Source organism: Marmota marmota, unplaced genomic scaffold (genome assembly GCF_001458135.2).
Source record: "Marmota marmota marmota unplaced genomic scaffold, marMar, whole genome shotgun sequence".
Taxonomy (NCBI): Eukaryota; Metazoa; Chordata; class Mammalia; order Rodentia; family Sciuridae; genus Marmota; species Marmota marmota.
This window is the reverse complement of record NW_026000242.1, coordinates 19,839,939-19,858,933: the sequence shown is the minus strand read 5'-3', so window position 1 is coordinate 19,858,933 and position 18,995 is coordinate 19,839,939. Positions and strand designations below refer to the sequence as shown.

The 18,995-nt window shown below is 32.9% G+C and overlaps 1 protein-coding gene across 5 annotated transcripts in view; it reads left to right on the top strand.

The window, feature by feature from the left end:
* The window catches only part of Dync2h1 (dynein cytoplasmic 2 heavy chain 1), a 174,019-nt gene that overhangs the window by 13,093 nt on the left and 141,931 nt on the right, over positions 1–18,995 (top strand). For all 5 annotated transcript variants that reach the window (XR_007344508.1, XR_007344509.1, XM_048795761.1 and 2 more), the window contains exons 11-18: positions 4,255–4,430; positions 6,585–6,780; positions 11,308–11,403; positions 14,891–15,043; positions 15,956–16,054; positions 17,296–17,435; positions 17,547–17,775; positions 18,561–18,688. Coding sequence is in view for 3 of the 5 variants with exons in the window: in XM_048795761.1 (XP_048651718.1) it covers positions 4,255–4,430; positions 6,585–6,780; positions 11,308–11,403; positions 14,891–15,043; positions 15,956–16,054; positions 17,296–17,435; positions 17,547–17,775; positions 18,561–18,688 (1,217 nt within the window). In the remaining 2 variants the exon portion in view is untranslated. The remainder of the gene's footprint in view (positions 1–4,254; positions 4,431–6,584; positions 6,781–11,307; positions 11,404–14,890; positions 15,044–15,955; positions 16,055–17,295; positions 17,436–17,546; positions 17,776–18,560; positions 18,689–18,995) is intronic.

Here is an 18,995-nt window from a genome sequence, read left to right as displayed (position 1 = left end):
ATTATTCAAGTTGTCCTTAGATTATTGTAGACCTACTAATTAGTATGTTGTATGGTGTCTTGCATTTGACTCATATAGTAAATATTAATTGAGTAGTCTATGATTAGGGGTAAAAGGACCTAATGTAATGTTATAAAAGCTAGTATTTTTTTAATAGAGTGTTTTTTTTTTCATTTTTAAGATTTGTTCTAATTAGTTATACATGACAGTAGAATGCATTTTGTCATACATAAATGGAGTGTAACTTCTCATTCTTCTGATTGTATATGATGTAGAATCACACTGGTTGTGTAATCATATATGTACATAGGGTAATAATGTCTGAGTCATTCTACTATCTTTCTTACCTTGATACCCCCTCCCCTCCCTTCATTCCGCTCTACCTAATCCAAAGTTCCTCTACCTGCCCCCTCCCACCCCCCATTGTGAGTTAGCAACCACATATCAGAGAAAACATTTGGTCTTTGGTTTTTTGGGATTGGCTTATTTCGCTTAGCATGATATTGTCCAGTTCCATCCATTTACCTGCAAATGCCATAATTTCATTTTTATTTAAGCCTGAGTAGTATTCCATTGTGTATATATACCACATTTTCTTTATCCATTTATCTGTTGAAGGACATCTAGGTTGATTCCATACTTTGGCTATTGTGAATTGAGCTGCTATAAACATTGATGTGGCTGCATTACTATAGTATGCTGATTTTAAGTCCTTTGGGTATAAACTGAGGAGTGGGATAACTGGGTCAAATGGTGATTTCATTCCAAGTTTTCTTTCTTTTTAAATTGCTTTTATTTTCTAAATACATGACAGTGGAATGCATCACAATTCTTATTACACATATAGAACACAATTTTTCATATCTATGTTTGTATATAAAGTATGTTCACATCAATTCATGTCTTCATACATGTACTTTGGATAATGTTGTCCATCACATTCCACCATCCTTGCTAACTCCCTCCCCGCTCCCTTCCCCTCTCATCCCTCTGCCCTATCTAGAGTTCGTCTATTCCTCCCATGCTCCCTCTCCCTACCCCACTATGATTCAGTCACCTTATGTCAGAGAAAATATTTGCCATTTGTTTTTTTGGGATTGGCTAACTTCACTTAGCATTATCTTCTCCAACTGCATCCATTTACCTGAAAATGCCATGATTTTACTCTCTTTTATTGCTGAGTAATATTCCATTGTGTATTTATGCCATATTTTTTAATCCATTCATCTACTGAAGGGCATTTAGGTTGGTTCCACAGTTTAGCTATTGTGAATTGTGCTGCTATAAACTTTGATGTAGCTGTGTCCCTGTAGTATGTATGCTGTTTTTAAGTCCTTTGGGTATAGACTGAGAAGAGGGATAGCTAGGTCAAATGGTGGTTCCATTCCCAGATTTCCAAGGAAATCTCCATACTGCTTTCCATATTGGTTGCACCAATTTGCAGTCCCACCAGCAATGTATGAGTGTGCCTTTTCCCCCATATCCTCGCTAATACTTATTGTTGTTTGTCTTCATAATAGCTGCCATACTGACTGGAGGGAGATGGTATCGTAGAATAGTTTTGAGTTGCATTTCTCTAATTTCTAGAGATGATGAGCATTTTTTCATATATTTGTTGATTGATTGAATTTCCTCTTCTGAGAAGTGTCTGTTCATGTCCTTGGCCCATTTATTGATTGAGTTATTTGTTTTTTTGGTGCTTAGCTTTTTGAGTTCTTTATATACCCTAGTGATTAGTGCTCTATCTCATGTGTGAGGGGTAAAAACTTGCTTCCAAGATGTAGGCTCTCTATTCATCTCACAGATTGTTTCTTTTGCTGAGAAGAAACTTTTTAGTTTGAGCCTATCCTATTTATTGATTCTTGGTTTTAATTCTTGCGCTATAGGAGTCTTGTTAAGGAAGTTGGGGCATAATCCCATATAATGAAGATTAGGGCCTACTTTTTTTCTATTAGACGGAGAGTCTCTGATTTAATTCCTAGGTCCTTGATCCACTTTGAGTTGAATTTTGTGTATGGTCAGAGATAGGGGCTTAATTTCATTTTGTTGCATATGGATTTCCAGTTTTCCCAGCACCATTTGTTGAAGAGGCTATCTTTTCTCCAATGCATGTTTTTGGGGCCTTTGTCTAATATGACATGATTATAATTTTGTGGGTTAGACTCTGTGTCCTTTATTCTGTACACTGGCCAGAGCAATTAGACAGACAAAAGAAATTAAAGGGATATGTATGGGAAAAGAAGAACTTGAATTAGCACTGTTTGCTGACAATATGATTCTATACCTAAAGACCCAAAAAGCTCCACCAGAAAACTTCTAGAACTAGTAAATGAATTCAGCAAAGTAGCAGGTTATAAAATCAACACCCATAAATCAAAGGCACTTCTGTATATCAGTGACAAATCCTCTGAGAGGGAAATGAGGAAAACTACCCCATTTACAATAGCCTCAAAAAAAAAAAAAAACAAAAAAAACTTGGGAATCAATGAAAGAGGTGAAAGATCTATACAATGAAAACTACAGAGCCCTAAAGAAAGAAATCAAAGAAGACCTTAGAAGATGGAAATATCTACCTTGCTCTTGGATAGGCAGAATTAATATTATCAAAATGACCATACTACCAAAAGCACTATCCAGATTTAAAATCCGATCAAAATCCCAATGGCATTCCTCATAGAAATAGAAAAAGCAATCATGACATTCATCTGGAAAAATAAGAGACCCAGAATAACTAAAGCAATCCTTAGCAGGAAGAGTGAAGCAGGTGGCATCACTATACCAGACCTTAAACTATACTACAGATCAATAGTAACAAAAACAGCATGGTACTGGCAACAAAACAGACTCGTAGACCAATGATACAGAATAGAGGACACAGAGACTAATTATTCCAAGTTTTCTGAGGAATCTTCATACTGCTTTCCATAATGGTTGCACCAGTTTGTTTTCCCACCAGCAATGTATGGGTATACCTTTTCCCCCACATCCTCATTAACATTTATTGTAACTTGTATGCTTGATAATTGCCATTCTGATGGGAGTGAGATGAAATCTCAGTGTAGTTGTAATTTGCATTTTTCTTGTTGCAAGTGATGTTGAACATTTAAAAAAAATACTTTTTAGTTGTTGGGCCTTTATTTTATTTATTTATATGCGGTGATGAGAATTAAACCCAGTAATCTCACACATGCTAGATAAGCGCTCTACCACTGAGCTACAACTTCAACCTGATGTTGAACATTTTTTCATAAGTATATTGACCGATTGTATTTCTTCTTCTGTGAAGTGTCTGTTCAGTTCCTTAGCCCATTTATTGATTAGATTATTATTATTATTTTTTTGGTGTTGAGTTTTTTGAGTTCTTTATATATCCTGGAGATTAATGCTCTATCTGAGGTGCATGTGGTAAAGATTTTCTTCCATTCTGTTGGCTCTTTCTTCATGTTATTGATTGTTTGTTTTGATGAGAAAAAGCTTTCTTTGATTTTACCCCTTTTGCATTAGGAATCTTGTTAAGGAAGTCATGGTGATGATTTGGGCCTACTTTTTCTTCTATTAGATACAGGGTCTCTGTTCTAGTGCCTGTGAACCCAGGGCCTTGTGCATGGGCCTACCAAATGAGCTATATCCCCAGCCTGTGTTTAAGTCTTTGATCCACTTTGACTTGAATTTTGTGCAGGCTGAACTATAGGATTCAGTGTCAACCTGTTACATATGGATTTCCAGTTTTCCCAGCACTGTTTGTTGAAGAGGCTGTCTTCTCCAATGAATGTTTTTGGCAAGCTAGCATTTTTGATAGTACTACTTATTCAAGTTTATATATTGATGTTTCATTTTCTGGAATATTCTGCTTGATTCTATCAGTCAGCTCTCCAGAGTGCTACAATAATCTTGTATAGTTATGGAGGAAAGGTAAATGCCATAATTTAAATCCTTTAATAAAAGCTAATAAATAATGCTCTAATAAATAAAAAATACTCTAATAGCATAAAAATATTTTGACTTTCCTTTATTTTACCCTTCAAATTCTGACTTGAATGGGCTATCCTCTTGTGTTTTGGTTATAAGGTTGTATCATTCAGAAGTATGTTAGGATTGATATTCTTATGTTCTCTGACAAATGTTTTGTTTTAGTGTTTACAGATGAAAGGGAAACTGATTTCTGAATCACAGATCAGAGAAGTGAGCTCCTTATTTTATGCTAATTTTGTTAGGATATAAATGATACATATCTCTGTAATTTGACTTTTTAAGGTAGATGATACTATCAAGATTGCAGAGGCTCTTTTGTCTGACCTGTCAGGATTTCGATCTTTCCATCGAAGTGCTGAAGATCTCTTAGACCAGTTTAAACTATATGAACAAGAACAATTTGATGATTGGTCCAGGGAAATTCAGTCAGGTTTGTCTGATTCCAGATCTGGTCTGTGGTAAGTATAAATATACTAAACTGTAAAATCTAAAACCATATATCATTGATTCAAACAGCAAGATGGAGTTAATCCATTAGCCTTTTCCTGTTCTTAATTTTGATGTTCTTTTAATTTCTTTTGTTAGAAGATTGGAAATTTTGATGATATAATTTAGTTTGACCACCTGCTTCCCATTTGCTTCTAATGTCTTTTCTCTAGAATTGCAAATTCCTGTTTGGGAATTAGCTTTCTCTCTCCTTTTTTCCCCATTGTTTCATATATACTTTTCTTCCCTTTTGGCACTAATATTGCACATGCACTGTGTGCATACACACACATTGTCTTTAAACTGTAAATAAAATTTTTATTATTATATTTTTTTGCGGTATTGGGGATTGAACACAGGGATATTTAACCAATGAGCTACATCCCCAGCCCTTTTTTTAAAAAAAAAATATTTTTAAGTTTTGAGACAGACTGTTGCTAAACTGATGAAGCTGCCTTGGACTTGCAATTCTTTTGTCTCAGTCTCCTAGGTTAACAGGGACCACAGGAACTTGCCCCATGCCTGACCATATCTTTTTTAAAAATATTTTTTCAGTTGTTGATGGACCTTTATTTTATTTATTCTTATGTGGTGCTGAAAATTGAACCCAGTGCCACACACATGCTAGGCAAGTTTTCTACCATTGAGCCACAACCCCAGCTCTGGATCACATCTTTTTTAAAGTAACTCTGTGCTGGGAATGTAGCTCAGTTGTGGAGCACTTGTATACAACATGCATGAGGGTTCAATCCCTAGTAGTCCAAAAAAGTTAAAAATAAAAATGAAATAAAAAATAAAAGTAACTTTATCCACAATATAAAATTTTGTTTATTTCATCTATACCGATATAGAGGATAATTAGTGGTGCTTCTTAAATTGAATTAATTTTTTTCTTTTCTAAAAATTCTGACTCTACAGGAATATTGTAGGAACCAAAGGGTTCTAGGGCATAATGGTTATAACTTGGTGGTAATTTAACTTTTTCCCTTCATAATTTGAGCCTAAAACATGAGAATTTCTTTAATCCTCCCCTCCCCCTGCAAAGTGTTTCAGTCAACTAATTTGGGAATATTTGCATAGTTTTATTACTATAGTTCTAGTGGTGATCCATTCTGTATGGTAACCTACCAAGGATCTGAGATCTGCTGTAGAAAAGCTTGTTCAACTTTTTTCAAACTATTTCTTATTTGGTAATGAAACTCCTCTTCTCCTGCCTTTATTTTGGTGTTAAATCTGTATTGTCCCATGGAATCATCTGCATGTTGTTGAACACATTTTTGAAATGCTGATTTGTACAAACTAATTTTGAAGATCAGTCCTGAATACAGACAGAAAGAATCACTATTATAGTTTTCTGATAGGCTTTCTGTGTGTAAAGCAAAATTTGGTTTAACTCATCATTTTAAAAATAAGTATCTACTTTGTATTATACTTTGTTGCGTCTGCTGTTAATTAGGGGGAATAGATTTCTTCTTTGCTTTTCAAAAGTATGTTACTTTTTTAAGACTTGCAAGTTTTCTTAATTATTTGTGAAAGAATATGCATTATATAAATCTACTTCTAAAAGAAAGATGATGAAAACATAATACCTTATGTTTAATTTAACTCATCATTTTCACAATTCCATGATGACTTGAGTACTCACAAGTAATATTTGCCACATCAAAAGATAATCCTTAGTGAAATAACGGGTAGAAGAATGAAACATTTAAATGTCTGTACTCTTACTATTTAGATTTATTTTATCATTGATCCTTTAATAAAAGTATTAAAGAAGAAAGTAGACCATTAAAAAAAAATACAAGTTACCCTTAGAGAATAAATAAAAACCTTTCTTTAATTGTAGATATGTCATTTTTGAGTCTTAGTTGACTGTTAAGGGATTGATTTTTCTGACTTTAAACTTTAATATTTGAAATATTAAAGTGATGATATATTTTGGATTTTATACTTTATTTCCAAAATCTGGATTGATAGTGTGTGAAAAACAAACATACAAGCTGTAATTAAAAAGTTTTTTTTTTTTAACTTTACTACTGGACTTACAGAGAAGTAAAAACTATTGTGTATTTCATTAGTCAAGAGTGAGAACATGAAACTTAAAAGATTATTCCTTTTTTTTGTAGTATTGAGGCTAATAGTCGAATTATGGAATTGGATCCTAGCGATGGATCATTGAAAGTGCATTATTCCGATCGTTTGGTGATTCTTCTGAGAGAAGTTCGTCAGCTTTCTGCCCTTGGCTTTGTTATTCCTGCCAAAATACAGCAAGTTGCGAACATTGCACAGAAATTCTGCAAGCAAGCAATTATTCTTAAACAAGTATGAAATTATATTTTTGAAAGCATGGCTATTCTCTGAGTTCATTGTATTAAACTAGAATGCAATAAAGTCTTCATTTTCTACTTTTCATTTTTTTAGGTTAATTGAATAGCATTATTAACTTGTGAAATTATGGCTTGCTAAATGATTATTTTACACAATTTGCTTTGTAAACTATATAGGAATTTATTAATTTAATTTGTTCTTCTTTTCATTCTAAAAACATTTAGAAAAATAGAATATTGTTATTTTTCCCTCTTTTTTATGTTATTTGCAAAATTTTTAAAGGACCTTCCAATTAGAGTCCTCTGATTGCCTTTTGGGGGCATATTATTGGAGAATTCTCAGGTTAATAGATTGTTCTTTGTTTCTAGCCATTTGCTTAGCACCATCATGTCATTTACATGTTTAAGATCAATATTATCACCTCATTGTCTATCTCCTCGGCATGGCAGATGAGGCCTTTCTTAATCACATCCCAACTAACTTATTAGTTTGGCACTGCCTATATTCTCCCCTATTGTGTATTCTATGTGTGTTAGTCAACTTCTGTCATTATAACAAATACCTGTTAGTCAACTTCTGTCATTATAACAAATACCTGAGATAATTAATACATAGAGAATAGGTTTGTTTTGGCTCATAGTTTGAAAGTTCCAGTCTATGATTGGTTGGTTCCTTGCTTTTGGGCCTGTGGTGTGGCAGCATATCACGGTGGGAACATGTGGTGGAGCAAAATTACTTACCTCATGACCTTAAAGCAAAAATACAGCGGGGACATAGCAAGGGCGTCACATAGTTCCCTTCAATGGCATACTCTTATTTACCTAAAGACCTCCCACTGGTCCTCACCTTTTAAAGAATCTACCATTTCCCAGTAGTACCTTTCTGGGGACCAAACCTTTAAGACATGGAGCTTTGGGGGGCATTTAAATCTAAATGTAGTACTATACTTTGATAATATGAAACTTGGTCTTTCTCTGAGCATGTTTCCATGCACTAAAATCTGTCCTCTCTGATTGAAAAACCCAGTGTCATTGTTCAGTTTCCAACTTAAGTTACTTTCTCTATTGTGTGTTCTTTTAGTTGATTGTTTAATATTCTGTGTTATATTGTTTAATATTCTGATATGAAAATCATTATTATAGTACTTATATTGTATTGGATTTTTTTTCATCTTTTCTTTCACTTGATTAGTAGCTGTTAGAGTGTAGAAAAATTATCTAGAAGGCAGGAGCAATATCTTGGGTTTTGACCTTTCATTTGTTCTTTTATTCAACAAAGATTCACTGAGCACCTGCTCTGCTAGTTATTGTGTAATGAGAAATGAATAGATAACTATCATAGACTGACACAGGATTTCTCACCTCTGCACTTTTAATGATTTGGAACAATTTTTTTTTTCCCCCCTGGGAAATGTTGTCTGCATTGTGGAATGTTTAGCAGTACCCCTGGCCTGTACTCAGTATATTCCAATGTATCTGCTTAGTCCTGATAATAAAAGCTATGTCTAGACATTAGCAAATGTCTTCTAGGGTATAAATCAGCTGCAGTTGAGGTTAATTGGTCTAGAGAGAGAGAATGAATTAAACTTTGAGTGCTCATTAAATATTAGGCTTTGTGATAGATCTGTAGCCATTTCCTATAGTTTTATTTAAAATATTAAGTAGAAATTTCCAGAAATAAGCAATTTTTAAGCTTTAAATTTTATATTATTCTGTGTAGGATGATGAAATCTGCCATTGTACTTCTTCCTGTCCAAGATTGAATCATCCCTTTATCCAGTGTCCATTCTGTAAATGCTACCACCCTGTAGAATTCATCTCTGTTATCAGTTCTGATCACTCATGGTATTCCAATGCTTGCATTCAGCTAACCTTTATTTTGGTTAGTAATGGGCCCAAAGCAAAAGGATAATGATGCTAGCAATTTGGATGTACCAAAGAGAATCTGTAAAGTGCTAACTTTAAGTGAAAGTTCTCAACCTAATAAGGAAAGAAAAAAAAATTATGTGCTAAGGTTGATAAGATATATAGTAAAGGATTAATCTTTTATGCAGAAATTTTGAAGAAGGAAAAAGAAATTTGTGCTAATTTTGTTGTCACACATCAAGTTGCAGAATTTATGGCCATGATATGTGATAAGTACTTAGTTAATATAGAAAAGTCATTAAATTATTTGAGTTCAGAAGTATCTGCAGTTTCAGATATTCACTGGGGGTCTTGGGACATATCTCTTGTATATAAAGGGGGACCTACTATATTTCAGTTAATTCTCTGATTTATTACTTACATAATTAGAGATCACATGTATAAAAATTACATGTAGCTAGTAAGTTATAAATCTAGAATTTTATACCAAGTCTTTCTGACTCCAAAGCCCATATTTATTTAATTATAGCCCAGTTATGTGAACAAGCAGACACACAATATTCAATGTATTTTAAATACTATATTATATATGTTCAAAGTTCTGTGAATGCATAGAGGGGGAAATATTCAATTCTTTTCCTGGACAGGCATAGAAGTAGTATGAGTTAAGTCTTTGCAGAGGATTGATGGTTGTTGTGAATTTTGAAGAGCATTCACATAATCTCAGTTATGCAAGGGAATGTGTGATGATTTTGTTAAGCAAAAGCAAAGAGGCTTGCCACTTTTGTTTCTTAAGTATTTGGTCTGTCACAGTATGGCTCAACAAATGAGTGAATGGTCATATAGTATTTATATTTACCTTTGGAAGAACAACTCAGGAAATGTATTTCTGTATACCTTTATTTATGAGCAGATATATTTAGCTAGAGTGAGGAGTATGAAGTAGAATGTTGGAGAGAGAGCAGTATGGTCAGATTGTTGAAATATTATATATTCTCTTGCTTCTTGTCTTCTGATTGTGCTTTTTCTGGGCTTAAATTTTTATTTTATTTTTTGGTGCTAGGTGTTGAGCCCAGGACCTTGTGTGTGCTCTGCCACTGAACTATTTTCCTAGCCTGGGCCTACGTTTGTGGTTCCAAATGAGTAGAGTGGGTATTCTTCACTAAATAAAGTGTATTTTTCATTGCATATCAGTGTGAAGAAGAGGATGTTCTAAAATTATTTATTTTTTTAAGCACATACTCTGTGCCAAGAATTTTGTGAGGTGTTGGAATACAAAAATTAAGACAATATCTCCTTAGACTCCTCATACTCACTGCAGGATATCATCTTTATCTTATTCCTTGAACCTTTTCTTTTTCTCTCAACAGTGTTGACAATGTCTTTTGTCCACCACTGTACCTTGTAGGTATCTCAATTTGTTGATTCTTTTTTTAACTCAACAAGTATTTATTGTTTGCAATCAGATTGGCACTGTTCTTAGAGCTGTCATTCCAGTAGGAGACACAGATAGCAAACACATAGCTAAGTAATACAATTCTGGGGAATGATAAGTGCTTTGAAAAAAAATAAAACCTAGTAAAGAGATAGTAACAAACACAGCTATTTTATATAGAGTGCGCATGGCCAACCTCAATGAAGAGGTAACATTTGAGAAGAGACATAAAGTGAGCAAAAGTACCCTACAAATGTGTTTAGGAATACTGTTCCAGTCAGAGGGAATGATAGAGGCAAAATTCCTTAGGGAAGCCTTAGTTGGTAGGACAGAATAATAAATAATAAGACCACCTTTGTTGCAGTACAATGAGAGAGAGGTTTGTGGTGGAACTAGGGTCAGTTTATGTGGAATCTTATATGCTGGGTAAAGGTATGGGTTTTGCATTTGATCATTTTTTATTGAGAAATCATTGGAAGGTTTTTAATAAGAGTTTTGGAATTATGGAATTTATTTTCAACTGTATTGGATGTCATTAAGTTTTGAGTAGGCAAGAAGTGTGATGATACATGTTTAAGAAAGATTATTCTGGATGCTTTGAGTGAACTATCAGAGGCCGTATTTGGCCAAGGAAACTAATTTGAAGACTGTTTTACCAAGAGATGAGGGTGAATGAATTAGAGGGGGATTGATAGAGGTGGTGTGAGGTGGTTGGATTCAAGATATATTTTGAATGTATAGGTAATAGGATGTTGTTGATGTGGAATGGAAGAGAATAAAAACAGTATATGTATAAAAACAATACATGTATAAATAATATATGTATAAATAATTATAAATGTCTAAATAATTATACGTACTGAAAATGGAGGGAGCAGGTTTGGAGAGGTATAGGAGTTAAGAATTCGATTTTTTAGCATTTGACATGCCTCACTGGTCCTTTACTCTATGAGACTGTTAACTGTTTGATTCCTGGGAACTGGTTTTATTTTTGTTTAATCAGCCTCAGGACATGAGTTGGCACATTATAAGAACTTAGCTTATGTTCATTGATTGTGTATATTACTTCATAAATAAATCCTATATTGATATAAAAACTTATTTTTGGTTTAATCCTATGATTGAAAAGCTATAATTTCCATCTTAAAAATGGAGAAAAATTAAAACTAAAAAATTTGTCACTTATTTTCAATTATTGCTAACTAAAGTTTTACTTTGTAGGTGGCACATTTTTATAATTCTATTGATCAACAAATGATTCAGAGTCAAAGGCCAATGATGTTACAATCTGCCTTAGCATTTGAACAGATAATTAAGGTAGGTCTACTTTTTATGTTTTATAATTTAGATTTTACATGTGAAGTGATTCTTATTTCTTGGTTTTCAGTGGAGTCACTGAAATCCTTTCCCAGTGGAGTCATACAGGGAGTGTTAAATTCCCTCAGCAACAAGTTGTAATATATGTGAAATGTTTTTACTAGGGAAAGTCATTAAAGACTCACTCAGGTTTATATTGGGAGCTGGTCACATAGGCATTTTCTGCCCAGTATATACCAAACTACTAGACTCCTAGAAGACAAGCAACTATTTAGCATAAACCATGTTGTGTGGGTATCATTCAATCAGTTAAGGTGGTGGGAGTGTTTTACAAATCTAAGTTCCCAAACCCTGCTAGCTAATGGCCAATCTTTTAAGGAGTCCTTTCAAATGAGTCAAACTTACTATCTTTTTTTTTTTTTTTTTTTTTTTTTTTTAAATTAATATTTATTTTTTAGTGGACACAACATCTTTGTTTGTATGTGGTGCTGAGGATCGAACCCGGCCCTCACGCATGTCAGGCGAGCACGCTACCACTTGAGCCACATCCCCAGCCCAAACTTACTATCTTAAGTCAGACTTATGATCTTAACTCTTTTCTGCACATAAGTCTCAGGCTAAAAATTTACTGACAACTATATAATTCATATTGTAGATGTTTTAAATCTTTTTTTAAAATAAATTTGTTTTGAATAACATGAGTTTAATGGAAAGTTTAAGAATACAGGTAAACAACAAAAAAGCCTAATAGATGGTCATTTTTTAACAGTTTGTATATATCCTTTTAAATTTCTTTTGCTATGTATACCTTTATAAGTATATATTTTGAATAGGGGATCATTTCTTATTATTTTTAACCTTTTTCACTTAATACACAATATTTTAATGTTTCATTTATAATGTGAAATAACATTTCGCTTATTTTGTTGTTGTAACTTTTTCTTCTCTAATAAATATATTCAAAATTAACATCTGTTGATATTTCTGAAAACATATTTTCTGAACTTGCCTTCTGAGAAATAAATATATATTATGTGTATGTTAAATGAGACATAATAGTGGACAAAGCTAAGATATGAGTAGAATGGAAAGAATACTAAGGTTCTTTATAAAGCTTTGGCCACTCATTATATTGTAGAATTTCAGAAGGCAGGGACTTGATATATTTTCATACTCTGTAGCAATAGAACAGTAAGTGGTATGTAGTAATTACTCAATAAATGCTTTTTAAACTGATTCACAGAAGATTCTATTGACTTTATTATAATTATTTAGTTTCATTCATTCATCATTATATTTCAGGGACTTACTCTGCACTACCATTTATCACTTAAAGTATAGAAACCTTACTTTTCTGTAGGTCTGTTTACTCTCTTATATATATTTGTCTTAAGTATTTGCTTTAGTTAACATTATAAGATTTAAGGAACTTACGGGAAGGATAGTGTGTGTGTGTGTGTGTGTGTGTGTATTTTTGAATATATGTCTATATTTATTTATTTTTTCTCATCCCAATGTTCTTTTTTCCTTTATGAAGTTCCAAGCTTCTTTGGTTATCTGTTTATTCTTCCTTTAGCCATGCTTTAAGAGTAGATAGGCTAATGACAAATTTTCTTAGTTTTTCTTTGTCTGGGAATGTTTTTGTTTCTCTTCTTTCCTAAAGGATATTTTTACCATATTTAAAATTCATGTTTGACAGTTTTTGTTTTGTTTTAGCACTTTTAAAGTGCTGTTTTTCTTTTTGCTTATCTCCATGATTTCAGAAAAATTCATTATCATTCAGATTTATATTCCTCTCAAATAATACTTTGTTTCTCTGGCTGCTTTCAAGATTTCAATGATTTTTTTCCTTTAGTTTTCTGAAGTTTTATTATTATTGTGATCTGGCATAGGATTTTTTAAGTTTGATCTTTTAGGGATTCACTCATATTCAGGTTTTTGTCTTTTGCAAAATTTTGGATGTTTTCAGTCATTGTTTCTTTGTATACTTATTTCAGTTTCTCTTCTCCTTTTAGGATGTCAGTATTTGTGTATTAGTTATTTTATCTCAGAGTTCCCTGAGAATCCTGTCTATTTTTTCCTCTATTTTCTTTCTTGTTCCATTGGGTGAATCCTATTGCTTTGTCCTCAAATTCACTGATTCTATTTTCTAACATCTCCACTCTATTATTGGGTCTAATTATAAAGTTTTTTTAAAGAAAATTTTTGTTATTGTATTTTTTAGTTCTATACATTTCAATTTTTTTCTGAAAATTTTCTTTCTTTTTTTTTCTAACTAGTTCTGAGAGTTTTTAATTGCTTATTGAAGTATTTTTATTATGAGTGCCTAAAAATTCATGTCAGGTTATTCCAGCATCAAATTCATTTCAGTATTGGCATCTTTTGATTATCTTTTCTCATTCAAGTTGTGCTTTTCCTGGTTTTTGATATCATGAATGATTTCAATTATATCCTGGTCATTTAGACATGGTATTATGATACTTGATAATATTTAATCCTCACATTTTAGAAAATAGTTCTGGGTGGGTATATGTGTGTGTGTTGTTTTTTTTTTTTTCCTGTTGGACCCTGCAGGAACCATTTTAATGAAAGTGGAATACTGATTTGCACTGTTTAATTGCAGATGAGAGGAGTGAAAGTTCAGTGCCTCCTTTTTCCCTCCATCCTGTGAAAGTGAGGCATCAACTTGTGTTAACTCATTGCCTGCAAGCAGGGTGTGCAAGCCTCGTTTCCTCTTTAGCCCCATCAACAATACCTTGGCATAGGAAGTAGAACACGGCCTGCTTTTACAAGGAGCAATAGAGAATCAGTTATCCATTTGGTCCCACTGAAACTGCAAAGGGGGTAGTTTTCCTTTGGCTACTGTATGTTGTGCATTCCTCACGATTTTCCTAACCTTTTGTCTCAAGAGAAAATACTTCTTAAAGTTAGTCTTCTCCAAAGACTTATCCAGAATATATAGAAGACAGTAAGGAAACCGAGGTATGTTGTTACCTAATTCCTGAAATGTTTGGACTACCTGTTCTCTTCATTCTACCATTTAATCTTTCTATGCTTCTTTGCTGTGTTATATGTAAGGGTTTTTAGTTATAAGAGGGAGACCCTGGAAGAAATAGAGCTACTCAATCTTGCCTGGACCATATAATTTATAGAAATTATTATATACTTAAATTTTTTGGTATTGGGGATTGAATCCAGGGGTACTTAATAACTGAGCAATATCCCCACCCCTTTTTATGTTTTATTTTGAGACAAAGTCCTATTAAATTGCTTAGGGCCTCACTACATTGCTGAGGCTGGCTTTGAACTTGTGATCCTCATACCTCAGCCTTCTGAGCCACTGGGTTTGCAAGCTTGCGCCACCACACTCAGCTATATTTTCTTTATTGCAGGTCGGCGTTGGGGATAATCGAGCTTATGATATAGAATTAAATCTTTCGGAAAAAAGAAATTATCTAAATACTAAATGAAATTTATTGTACCATAGAATTCAAAAGCAGGAAGTGGAGGAAAGTCACAAATTACTTGGGATAATCCTAAAGAATTAGAAGGCTACATTCAAAAGCTCCAAAATGCTGCTGAAAGACTTGCTACTGAAAATAGAAAACTGAGAAAATGGCACACTACATTTTGTGAAAAGGTATATATATATATTGTTTATACAATTGAATAAGCTATGAAATTAATTGGGACACAATTTTTTTTGGGGGGTATAAGGGGCGCTTGAACTCAGGGGCACTAAACCACATCCCTAGCCCTATTTTGTATTTTATTTAGAGACAGGGTCTCATTGAGTTGCTTAGCACTTTGCTTTTGCTGAACCTGGCTTTGAACTCACGATCTCCTGCCTCAGCCTCCTGAGCCACTGGGATTACAGGTGTACACCACTGCACCCAGTTTAGGACACAATTTTAAAAGTCTTATTTTTGAAATAATTTGAGACTTAAAGTTGCAAGAATAGTATAGAGTTTACATTTATACTTCACTTAGCTTCCCCTGATGTGAACAACTTACATTAGTATGGTTATCAAAACCAGGAAATAGACTTTTGAATTTTACAAGTATTTCTACTAACTTTTTTTTCTAGAATAAAATTCAGTTTCTTAGTTTGCATTTAGTTATTGAGTCTCTTTACTCTTCTCCTTCTCAGTATTTCCTTGTTTCATGACCTTGATGCTTTTGATAAGTACTGGTCAGTTATTTGTGGAGTCTCTCTCAATTTAGGTTTATATGATATTTTGTCATGCAATTTTGACAGGAATATTATGGAAATATTTAGCCCTTCTTGGTACACAAGGCAGGTGTTAATATTTCTTATAGGTTGAGTCATACTTGATCACTTGGTTAGGATAGTGCCTTGTCAGTTTTCTCTATAGAAAAGTTACTGTTTTTCCATCAACACTTTGAGATTATAATGCTCTAATTTAAAAAAAAGAATTAAATTATTTATTTATTTTTGTGTTTCTGGGATTGAACCCAGGGCTTTGTACATGCTAGGTAAGTACTATACCTCTGAACTACACCTTCAGCATTATGCTTTAATTTTTAATAGGTGGTCGTTCTTATGAATATTGATCTACTCCGGCAGCAGCAACGTTGGAAAGATGGATTACAAGAACTGAGAACGGGCTTAGCAAGTGTAGAAGCACAGGTAGATTATGTTTTACTTTGTGTCAATACTTTGAAATGATCTTTTCAGAATGTGAATATATGAATTGATGAGAGTTCAGAAGGGTATCTGTTAAATCCTTGCTTATAAATTCCTATCAAATTTAGAATTATTTGACTGAATTACATATAAAGTCTATAAATTAACAATGAATTTCTATTGAAAATATAAAAATCAATATCTATTTGTCTTATGGAATGCCTAATCCCTTAATTCAAGAGTTTGTTGTTTTTCTGACTTGGTGCTTAAACATCCATCATTTATCTTTTAGGTGATTTTGACATCTGTAGAACACAGTTTAGATGGAAGCCTAATGATTGAAAGAACTCTTTGTCACAATTTTTTCTTTTTAGGAGGGAGGATAAAACTCAAGTTTTATTCAGATTTTGATATAAGATGATGTATATACAGCAAGTAGCACAGAGCCTGATACACAAGAGCTGATAGTGGGATCTTACTTGAATATGAATTAGCTCTCTTAGATGTTTTCAGTTTTTAGAACTTTAAGAAAAACCCCGGGCTGTATGTGATGGCACCCATATGTCATCCCAGCAGCTTGGGAGCCTGAGGCAGGAGGATCATGAGTTTAAAGCCTGCCTCAGCAACTTAGCTAGGCCCTTAGCAATTCAGTGAGAACCCTGTCTTTCAATAAAAAGTTTAGTGGCTAAGGACCTCTGGGTTCAATTCCTAGTACCCAATATAGAGAAACCTCAAAGTATTTGAATTGATACAATTATGATTATGTAGAAACAAAAGTAATATGTAAGCTATCCCTCTAATAAAATAAATTTTTCATATTTTTAAATATCCAGTAGGTTACTTAGGGAGTAGGCAGAGAAAAGATGAGCTATACTTGATGGGAATTTGGAAAAAATTGAAACAAATTTGAAAAAATTTTGAAAAACATGAGGACTAAAGTATTCATAAAATAAGCCTTGTTTGTGTACTGCATTATAAAACAAAGTACAGATATGAAATCCGTTTAATATTAGGTTAATTTTTAATTTTTACTGACCTTTATAAGCATAAGATTAGATATTTTCATATATGATGCTGTGAAAATTCACTAAAAGTGCCAATTAAGGAGTTGCATGTTTTAAAATATTTAAAATGAGTTTTTTTAAAAAATTTTAAGTGTAATTTATGTGACATGAAAGTATTAAATAAAAAATCTATTCTGTCACATAATTTTCAAATAAAAATATGTGAATGTAACATATTAGGGATTCCAAGCAAGTGATATGCACGCATGGAAGCAGCACTGGAACCATCAACTATATAAAGCTCTGGAACATCAGTATCAGATGGGCCTAGAAGCACTTAATGAGAATCTGCCTGAAATTAATATAGACTTAATTTACAAGTAAGATATTTTAAAACTTCACTTTAATTTTCAATTTATAATTTTCTAATATTTTATATTTTAAAATATAAATTATAAATATATGTAATTAAATTTATATTTTATTTTCAGACAGGGACGGTTACAGTTCAGGCCCCCTTTTGAAGAAATTCGGGCTAAATATTACAGAGAAATGAAGAGATTCATTGGCATTCCAAATCAGTTTAAAGGAGTGGGTGATGCAGGAGATGAATCTATTTTTTCTATTATGATTGATAGAAATGCAAGTGGTTTTCTTACTATTTACAGCAAAGCAGAAGATTTGTTTAGAAGATTATCAGCTGTTTTACATCAACATAAGGTACAAAACATATAATTTTTCATCCTTCTATTGTATCTTTCAGTTGATTGAATTAAAAGTACAGGTTAATAATTTATCTTATGTGGCATTAAATTAAAATATGGCAAACCAGAGTCCCTGATTTGTCATTCTTTATGAGGAGCATGACTGCTTAAGTGAATCATACCAGCTTACTTCACTTTGAAGCCCCAATTTTATGACTCATTTGTATTGATACTGAAGACATTTTACTAAATTTGTTCAGTTCCTTAACTGCCTCTGCAGTGTTTTTAAAAAATACTTTTTAGTTGTCATGGACCTTTATTTTTTATTTATTTATATGTCGTTCTAAGAATTAAACCCAGTGCTCCATACACGCTAGGCAAGCAATCTATGACTGAGCCACAATCCCAGCCCCTCTGCAGTGGTTTTGCATTTTAAATTTCTAGAATCTACTAGGTAAGTCTTGATACTTTCAGATTTGTAACTTTTAGTGAGTTTGGCTTTACAAAAGTGATTTTATTTTTGTATTTTATGTACATCTAATTTGAGAAGAGAATCTAAAGAAAGGTTATTAACTTCTTTAGAAAGTGTATGATTACTATATTTTCATATTGAATCTTTTTTTTCCCCCCTCTTCATTCTTTAGTCTATGTAGTGATCATTACACTTACTTATTTGAATTGACATTTATTGAATGGCCACATTTTCTTCATTTTATTTGTCTTAATGGTTGGATTTTAATCTTTTAAATATCAACTTATTAGTTCGATTTCTTTAAAATTATGTTTTTATTCTTTAAATAGGAATGGATTGTAATTGGGCAAGTTGATATGGAAGCTCTGGTGGACAAGCATCTTTTTACTGTACATGATTGGGAGAGAAACTTTAAAGCACTGAAAACAAAAGGGAAAGAAGTGGAACGACTTCCAAGGTTAATGTAATACTTATGTATCATAATAGTTTTTTAAAATTTTTTTTTTAGTTGTAGATGGACACAATATACTTATTTATTTTTATGTGGTGCTGAGAATCGAACCCAGTGCCTCACATGTTCTAGGCAAGTGCTCTACCACTGAACTACAGCCCCAGCTCCTCATAAGAGTTTTTGATATGGATAGTAAGGGTACTTTCTCTTCAGTGGGATTGAAATCAAATCAGCTTGTTCTTTCCTATAGAACTCTACTTTGACATTTGAGTATTATTTGGGTGGAGATTTACATAGAATGAATGAAGTTTCC